The 10,252-nt window shown below is 31.0% G+C and overlaps 1 protein-coding gene across 1 annotated transcript; it reads right to left on the bottom strand.

Moving 5' to 3' along the window:
• Positions 1-5,076: 5,076 nt before the first annotated feature.
• LOC145036000 (protein FAR-RED IMPAIRED RESPONSE 1-like) lies at positions 5,077-6,490 on the bottom strand. The gene is made up of 2 exons (XM_078984491.1): positions 5,933-6,490; positions 5,077-5,577 (listed from the first exon to the last, which is right to left on the bottom strand). The coding sequence occupies exons 1-2, from the start codon at positions 6,488-6,490 to the stop codon at positions 5,077-5,079; spliced, it is 1,059 nt and encodes a 352-aa protein (XP_078840617.1).
• Positions 6,491-10,252: the final 3,762 nt, after the last annotated feature.

The following is a 10,252-nucleotide window of genomic DNA, read 5'->3' as shown; positions in this document are numbered from 1 at the left end:
TTCTAGAGATGAATCTCATCAAAAGGGAGGTTCCCTCTCTAGTACACCATCAAAAAACCAAGGGTCTGCTTTTGTTGGAAAAAATTCTAATCCAAAAAGAAGTAATAAACACGTGGTAATCAGAATTTGAAATGTAAAAATTACGTTTTAAAAGGCCATACTACTGAAATGTGCTATCAAATCATTGGTTTTCCAAAATATTTTAAATTTCGAAATCATGATTCATAAATTTCAAATAAATCTATATCTTGGAATGTTATTGTGTTGGTACTCAGATTGATAATTAGTCTGCAAATGGTGCTCAATCCAGTAATACTTGTCAAACTAATTGTGGTTTTGATAAGTTTAATTGATTGTTGATCAATATTCTAAGTTTTTAAGCCTTATAAATGATAAACAAGGAGCTACACTGGTGTCTACTAACATGGCAAGTATTTGCTACAACTCTTTTGTTTGTAATAACAATTGGGTCATAGATTCAGGTATGAGTCAGCATATGACTAATTGTGGCTATCTTTTAAAAAATAAAGTTGATATTTCAAAACTTGATTTGTGTGTGGATCATCCAAATGGGTCCTCTGCTAAAATAAATAATTTTGGTAGTATGCATATAGAGAAATCTTCGGACCAAGTAGTAATGAGTGTTGGTGGCGGGTTTTATAGAGAAGAAGATAAGGATTGGGTCTTTTAACATTCAAGTGGCGGTGAAGGTGATGCGCTGGTGGTGAATGGTGTATGGTGGTGTTAGATAAAATTACTTAGGACGTGTTCGGCAAAACTAGCTGGTAGTAGGTAGCTTGTAGCGGGTAGCGGGTAGCTTGTAGCGTTTTGTTAAATGCTACATGAAGTAGCATTTGGATTTGGAGCGTTTTGTTTAACCTAAACACTAGAAGCTTGTAGTGCCAAAGGATGATGTCTATTCAAAACGGAGCGTTTTCTCAAATGCTAAAAGCTAGAAGCTCTCAAACGCTCCAAAATGCTCCATACCGAACACGCTCTTATAAGCCAAACGGAGTTTCAAACCATTTAAAAAACCCCAATTATGTTTTTTCTATTCAAGAAAACCCGACGAACTTAACCTTTTATCTAAAAAAAGGCCAACTAACTTACACTTTTGTTCGATTCTCATTAGGGTCAACCGGCTAATGAAAGTCAACGAATGACATGGATTATGACGCGAAATTAAATATCGGTAAATTGACTTGTAAGACCAACGAAGTTTCAAAACCGTTCTGAAAACCCTAATCATGTTTTATTTGTTCAAAATAACCCAACGAACTTAAATTTTAATCTAATAAAACCCAACAAACTTATGCTTTCGTTTCATTCTCATTAGAGGAAACCGGATTCAATAGGTATATAATTAGTTGGCAAATAACATCTCATTATATTTAATGACATGGAATAAACAAATTAGAGTTGTCCTTTATATATATATATATATATATATATATATATATATATATATATATATATATATATATATATATATATATATATATATATATATATATATCGATTTAAGGCTTGGAGAAAAGAAAATAAATGATGTATGTGTTCGATCTCTTATAATGGCTACTTCTTCATCTTCCTCTCAATCGTTGATGTCCAACTCAAGCTCTATAAAGAAGATATGTGATGACACAAACGCTTGTGGATGTGGACGCCTTTCTTGGACTTGGACATCTAGAATGGAGGATCATCTAGAGAAAAAGTTAAGGGCATGTTTGAATAGATAGGTAAGTGCAATTAAAAGCTTTATCATATCCATCTTCTATCTATTTTCTAGATTATCTTAAGAAGTTCTTGTTTTTGAAGGAAGCAAACAGATAGATAGAAGATGGACATGATAAAGCTTTCAATTACACTTATCCATATATTCGAACAAGCCCAAAACTTTTTAGCTGGATGATACTCGGTTCTAGATATCCAAATATTAGAAGGGCATCCACATCCACAAGAATTTGCATCATAAAATATATTTTTTGTAGATCTTGAGTTGAAGATCAACGATTGAGAGGAAGAAGCAGAAGTAGCCATTATAAGAGACTGAACACAGACATCGTTCGTTTTTCTCTTCTTCAAGTCCTAAATCAATTTACCAAGGGAAATTCTAATATGTTTATTCCATCTCATTAAATATAATGTCATGTCATTTGCCAACTAATTGTATACTTAATGAATCTAGTTGCCTCTAATGACAATTGAACATAAACGTAACTTCATTGTGGTTTTTTTAGACTAGGTTAAGTGCGTTGGATTTTTCTTAACACGAAAAATATGATTGAGGTTTTTTGAACGTTTTTGAACTTTGTTGGTCTTACAATTCATTTTTCTGATATTTAATTCCACGCCATAAGCCATGTCATTCGTTCACTTTCATTAGCCAATTGACCCTAACGATAATTGAATAAAAGTGTAAATTAGTTGAGTTTTTTTAGAAAAAAAAAGATGTTAGGTTCGTTGGGTTTTCTTGAACAAACAAAACATAATTGTGGTTTTTTAAACGATTTGAAAACTTCGTTGGGCTTATAAGTCATTTTTCTGGTGGTGTTACGGTGGGGGATTTCATCTATTGTATTCTATATCCTATAACGTATCATGTAAATAAGAATAAAGAGAGGTGTGGTCGTGCAGTGGTTGGTTGGTCTAGTGTGGATGGTTTTCACAAGATAGTAAACAATGAAGAGCATGACAGTGGTTTAGGTTTCTAGAGTGAGGAATAGAGATAATGGACAATTTTTAAGGAAATAAAAAAAATAAAGTGGGGAAATTTTTTGGAAAGCAAAAAAGAAAAGTGGAAATTTTGGGGACTTTGAAAATTTGAGAAATTTAGAAGTTAGAAAAATCAAAGTTTAAAAAAGTGTTTGTTTTCGAAAAGAGATATTAAATTACCTCCTACTATTTATTTCTACTAATATGCCTACCCACTAGAATCATGACACATGTCATCCTTCTCCAATTCCATTTAATTTTAGTTGATATCCCTATAATACACTTAATGAGGTAATTGAAAATTAAAAGAGAGAGAGAGAGAGAAAAGAGAGAGAGAGAGAGAGAGAGAGAGAGAGAGAGAGAGAGAAGATTTACATAAGATCAGACGTGCTCTTCTTTTCCTCTTATTTTTTTCATCGACATCTTCCATTATCTTCTACATTCTATTGATCTTCAATCGACACCTCCACTCGCTTTTACTCATCTTCAATTGCTATTGATCTTCAATCGACACCCCTACTCGCTTTTACCTATCTTCAATCAATGCTGATCTTCAATCGACACCCCCAATCGTTGCCTCCTAATTTTCAATTGACATCGCCAATCGCCACAGATTTATCATCAGCACAAGGGGACCGATTGATACTCTGATTCTGTTGTTGTTGACAGCTTGGATACTGATTGGAATGCATCGAAATGTGTATTGATCCAATCGAGGTTTCTGTGGAATTCAACTGTGTATTTTGGTAGAACTGTTGCCTGTGTAATTTGAAGAAGGCAATAAAACCCATAAACGAAGATCAAATAAAAGAGTTTTTTGAAGACCAACAAGGAGTAAATCAGTTTGTTGATTTTTAGCCATAGGTTTATCGAAATTTAAATGTTATTATCCATTAACGGAATTTGAAGGAGATATTGTATGAAATTTTTTTTACCAATTGAATGAGTTTGATGGTTCCAATATTTTTCTGTTGATATAATCTGGAAACTAATTTGCAATTGAATCTTCAATCGTTCATTATGTCATGGAATGTGTATATCACGTAATTTTTGGTCTCACTTTATCAAGCTTAAATGTTTGGAGGAACTTGTGCAGATGGCTACAAAACCACTTATAACCGTTGCAATAGCATTGACATAGAAGGAAATGGACATGGTCATTAGGCAGAAACAACAAACCATTTGGGTTCAATATCAATTATTGTATTAAACTAAGCTCATGTATCTATTCTTTCTTAGAGATAACATTGGTTTTGTTACTTTTCCTGTTAAGTATGAATGTGTTGTGTTTTGACCATTGAAAGGGGATATCTTGTAAGTTGTTGTCACCATGGGTAACAAGGTCATATACTTGATCTAGAAAGTGTTTTTGTGTCAAACGAAGTTCAATGTATCGATTCTTTCTTCTAGATGATATTATTAAAATGTCCATTAGTTTCATTTCTCATTTGGACACAAATGCTCCTGTATTGTATTTTGTAAACCGGGACAAAAATGGCCAAAGGTTCCATTTTGTTAAATATTTGGACATAAATGCCCCTCTATTTGGAAATCATTTTTTGTAATTTGTCCCACCTTTTATTTTGTAAGTGCATTGCTATTCTTGATTCAATTTTTAAAGTGCATTGCTATTTTTGGTTCCATTTGTATGTATCATGTAAAACTCTATTGGTATGCTCCATAGGAAACTTAAGAAAAGTACACATTGCAACATCTTTTGAACCTCAAAGAAATAAAATCATAATTATTCCAAAAATGACCAATTTTCACTTCATTTTGAAACCAATAACTCTAATTCTTAATACTTTAACAATGCCAATTGGTTCTTTCAAAATAACTAATCTAAAAATAACTAAAACTGAAAATCATTCTTTTCCTCATATTCATCGGTCTTTCTTGTTCAAACCGGTGCATTAAGATCAAATTGGTAGTTCGGCTCATCATTATAGGAAATTGCTCCATGCTCACAACTTGGACCCGTTGGATCTTTTTGTATGTTATCCGTTTTTTCAAGCACCTAAAAAAACGCAGTTATTAAAAACTATATTAAACAAAAAAAATCTAAATAGATAAAATATTATATTTTTCTTTCTTTTCTTCTTCATAACTCGTTCTGCTCCAGATTCTTTTCTCTTGGATGGTGGACGACCTTTACTACGTACTTGCAAGGATGGTAACAATTTTTTAGTCAAGTCTGGAACACAAACGTCTTCAACTATCAAATTTACGTTACTACTACAACCCCAAAATGAATCATCATTGAACTTTTCTTTAGCCATATTTATACAACTTACCAAGTATTTATACTTTTCATGAGAATTTATGCACAACCTCATAAAAAGTGAAACACAAGTGGTCAAACTATTTAGCATTTTCACCACTCATCAAATCTTCATAACAATTTATCACCGAGTAGTGTCCATGCTTCACATCTTTCCTCCAAAGAGACAAAATAAATCGTGGATGAAATTCTTTAACATCCTTATCAATCAATATCTTCACCATATGCCTAAAATTAATTCCGCGAAACTCAAACAAATGACATGAACATTGTGCATCAAATGCAATTGCATCATACCTAACGGTATAAACAATTCTTTTTTTAAAATCCCCATGTTTCCATTCGATAATATTTGTGACATGAAACACATATTGTGCACCATCGACTTTGACCAATAAAAAATTGCAAAACAACATACCCTGTAACTCATCTTGAAACAACTTAAAAATTGCATTTGTGTACGCCTCTTGAAACCGCTTCTCAAAATAAAACCCAATTACTAACTTATATGAAGAATTAAGAGACTCAAAATCAGCCTTATTTTCTTTCTCGATTTTGCTTTTTAGCGCATTGTCATATTGCTTAACAAATTATCGTAATGATGTTTTAGAATTAACATACGCATCAAAAAAAAGCATTCATGCTTTCACTTCGTTGTGTAGTAGACATCCCCGCCCAAAAGTTTGCTTTTACATATATCGGCACCCAACGACTTCGATCTTTGAATAAAGAACATAACCACTCATTTTTTTCAAGTCTATATTTTTCAACTAGCTTGCACTACCCATCTTCAAACTCTTGAGTGTTCATAGACTCATACACAAGGGTTTTTAGAGTCTTCTTTATTACTTTATATTGATCCAACCTAATTAATTTTTTAGGAATCTTTTTCATAATATGCCAAAGACAAAGACAATGATGAGATTCGTGGAATACTTGTGCTACAGCTCCTTGCATTGATCGATATTGATCTGTTATTATTGCTTTTGTTGCCCTTCCTTTAATGCATTTTAACCATGACTTGAATAACCAAACATATGTTTTTGTATCCTCTCGAGAAAGCAAACCACATCCAAATAAGATAGATTGTCTATGGTGATTTACTCCAACAAAAGGTGCAAACGGCATATTATATTTGTTCGTCAAATATGTGTTGTCAAATGAAATAACATCTCTGAATGACTTATAAGCTGCCCTAGACCTTGCATCTGCCCAAAATACATTTTGCATACGACCTTCATCATCCATGTCAATCACGTAAACAAAAATTGAACTTCTTTTTTGCATACGGACAAAATAATTACGAAGTGCCTCAGCGTCCCCTTGCCCAAATCTTAGATGTCTTACTTTTGCAATGTAAGATCTACAATATGTCTCGCCAAATGGCAAATTGTCATACTCTTTCGCTGCAACAAGTAACGAATGAAAACATTTGTTTAATGGAATTCCAGCATAATCATTCAACTCAAGTCTTCTCTTGGCATATGAATCCATTTTCTTATGTGATCGATGAAAACAAGATTTTTTGGGATATAAAGCATGGTTATGTTCAAGAAAAACACGAGAGATAGTACAGCTTCCATCACCATATGCAATTACACAAATTTTTGCTTGACAATTTGTTTTAGAAGACTTTACATATGGTTTGTTTGTCTTAGGCTCATATACACCTACTCTGGAACATCCGAGTAGTATGTTGCGGCAATACATTTTTTTGTTCTTGTACTAGCTTTCCGTACACCAAATCCAATCTGGTATGTGTATTTTTTAAAGTAATCTTTAAGTTCGTTTTCTGAATCAAATATCATTCCAACTTTAGGAATGTTTTCATCTTGAGGATTGAGAATTGTATCCCCTTCACCTAAATTCACATCCTCCATATTGATCAAAGACTATATCAACAATAAAACAAAGATTTTATTAACAACAAACCAACTAATCAAACCAGAGACCGTTTCAACATTAATAAAACAAAATTTGTATTAACAATAAAGAAGATAATCATACCAACAGGGAAGTGATAATGTAAAAAAAAAAAAAAAAAATTACTTGTTGTCTTACTTGTTGTTGTATGATGGCTATGGCTGTCGATGTCGATGTCGATATCAATGTGTGCAGCAGAGAAAAACGAGAACAATCAGATGAGGAGAATCAAACGAGAATAGAGTTGGAGTCGTATGGAAGAAACTGATTACATGATTTTACTTCTTGTTGTTTATGTGAATCTTCTTTTTGTTCTTTTTTTTTTTTTTCAATTACCTTATAGGGATATCAACTAAAATTAAATGGAATTGGAGAATGATCGTCATGTTTCACGATTCTAATGGGTAGACATATTAGTAGAAGAAATAGTAGGAGGTAATTTAATTTCTTTTTAGAAAACTTGACCACTTTTTACTCATGCAATTAATAAAAGTTGTGACTAATTTTTTTTTTTTTTTTCATTTTTTAATATTTAACTGTTACTATAGAACATTAACAATGACATGTTTTTTTCCTTTTATCCTTACTATTTTCAACTTTACGGCACATGCATAAATAATTAACTATCATAAAATACTTTTAGTTACAGATAATTTTTAAATCAGTGATAAGAAGGTACTTATAAGCACATATTTTATTTTTCTTTTATTGTAAATATTTATATTTTTAGAAATACACAAATAATTTTAAACGTGACAATTTATGACATTTTGTTATAATAATCGAATGTGATTATTGGGTCGTAATTGTCACGCTTAGTATATAAAACAGTGAATAAAAATGTGAACATAGTTTAGATTGTGAAGGCTTTAGCTAATATTCGACTAAAAACATTACAAAGATTTAGTTAATGACTTTTAATGACATAATTAACCAAAAACCATGACAACACTGTTTCTATCACCATAATAAATGTTTTGCAGAGTTTTTGATTTTTTTTAACAAAATGTTCGAAAAAACTTTATTTGGAATATATTTTTAATTTTAGAAAAAAAAAAAAACACTTCAAATAAAGTAGTTACTAGTTTTTGAAATCTTTTTATTTTTAGTTTTTATTTAATTTAATATATTTAAAAACTAACGATTATTTTTACCAATCATTTGATAGTTAGTTAACCACTCCTAGTAAACTTGCTTGTACTGTTGTACATGGTAACAACAAAACAAACAAAATCTTTTTGGGACGCAAACAAAAAAAATCACATAAAATACGTGAAGCTTCATGCGATGAATCAAACATTGATACTTCAAAGAAGAAATTCAATATCCAACATGAAATAGGTTTCTGCAGCAAAACGTTTGGTGACTTTTGATGTGCAGAACGTCGATGGCTTTAAACAATGTAGATTTCTTGAAAACGGTTTTTTTTTATCAATGACAGCTTTTTAAAGACGGTTTTTTAATTAGATAAAAACGATTTTACACAAATAGCTGTTACGAAAAATTCGACTTTTTATCCAAAAGGCTTCGCTAATTCCTTAGAAGCCCCAAAATTATTATTCTACCCATTTCAACATAGTATATGTTTTTGATTCATTTGCTTTTAGCACACCGATCTAAATTTTCTCTAATATTCTAACCTAGACTATCATTTTTGCAATATTGTATTCTCGATTATTTACTTTTTTATAATTCAAAATTAAAAATATACCCTAACTAACTTTTGTTTGGTACCAATCACCGGAAACAAAGATTTACACAAACGAGGATGTAACTGAAGTTCCTGATTTAAGTAGAAATACGAATGAGTAATAACCATTTAACATTTAATTTCAATATTAAAATATTAAAATATTAAAATATTAAGCATATCGACTTAATTTGTATTAGCAACGAGTGTCACCACAATAACAATAACTATTGCTACAATGTTGCTCGCTCACATCACACGAACAGTACATTTGGCATTGACCATCGGTTTGGCATGGATAGCCAGGACCTGAAGGCCCACTCGGAGGAGACGGGATGACTTTTGGCTTCGATGGAAAACTTGTGAAACCTAATAATGATAAACAATATAACATCATTTGATATAAAATAAAATAAAAAATGACCAAACTTATATCATGCTTATATATATCGCAATTCTTGTATACTTGTAAATAGATACAAGGATATAGGAAATGATAGAAGATATGTTGTTTCGAACCTGATGCGGAGACGCACACAAGAAGAAAGAAGCATGTCAAGATAACCTTCTTCATTTTTATATGTTGTAGAATAATATTGTATGTTTTTTTCTTAGATCGGTTATTTATATAGTGGAGGGATGGAATTGGGAAGATGAGATTTTGGAAGGTATTGACTATTGATTGTATCATTTATGTCATTTTTTAAGGTAAATCGAATCATCACCTTAAATTATGGATTTGACTCGTTTATTTACTTTTAAATACTTTCCTTTTTGTTCGGCTATAAAAGTTGGAATGAAAGATCGGCTTTAAATAAATTTAGGTTTTTAATAAGAATATTCATTAATATTGTTAGAATATGTAGGAAGTAAAGATAATTTTCCATATATATAAGATTGACTAGGTTTTTAATAAGAATATTTTATTGAACAATGGTAATTAAAAGTTTTAATAATTAATAAATATAAATGTTTTGTGGTAAATTCATAATGAATAAGGATTGGTTGAAATTATGAAATCATAGTTGTTTGAGGATTACATAGTGATATAATTATTAATAATAAATTATAATCCGTAACAACTATGGTTACAAAATACAACGAATTTCGATAGTTAAAAATCATAATTATTATTCAATTATTTTCAAAAAGTTATTAACTAAGAGAGTTATGTGATTGTTGTGTAACTTTATAATGATTGATTGAAATAAATATGTGAAATCATTTTTTTTTAAGAAAAATGGGTCATTATATTATTTAGGTGTAAATTAATAAAAACTAGGTGTATTTCCCGGGCTCCGCCCCGGGACATATTTATGTTGTAGTTTGATGTGCCATTTTTCATGTAATGTTAGTAAAAGGGATTTATGTTAGTAGTCTACATCATTTTTTAGATGTGTTGTGTATTGGCTTTTGTATAGCGTTGCTTTTCTTTGTGGAATAATGGTTCTATTTTTATTCATGATGTAAATGTGTTGGTAGATGATATTATTGGAGATAAATTATGTAGAGGTAGGATTCTGATTGGTTTGTTGTAAGTGGATGTTAAGCATGTAATAAAGATAATTTTATTTTTATATGTGATGGATGTTGTGTGTAAACGCATACAGTGGAAATGGACGTGAGGATGTTATTATAGGTTA

The sequence above is a fragment of the Lactuca saligna genome, chromosome 3 (genome assembly GCF_052625555.1).
Source record: "Lactuca saligna cultivar CGN05327 chromosome 3, ASM5262555v1, whole genome shotgun sequence".
Taxonomy (NCBI): Eukaryota; Viridiplantae; Streptophyta; class Magnoliopsida; order Asterales; family Asteraceae; genus Lactuca; species Lactuca saligna.
The sequence above is the reverse complement of the archived record's forward strand: the minus strand, read 5'-3'. Positions and strand labels throughout refer to the sequence as shown.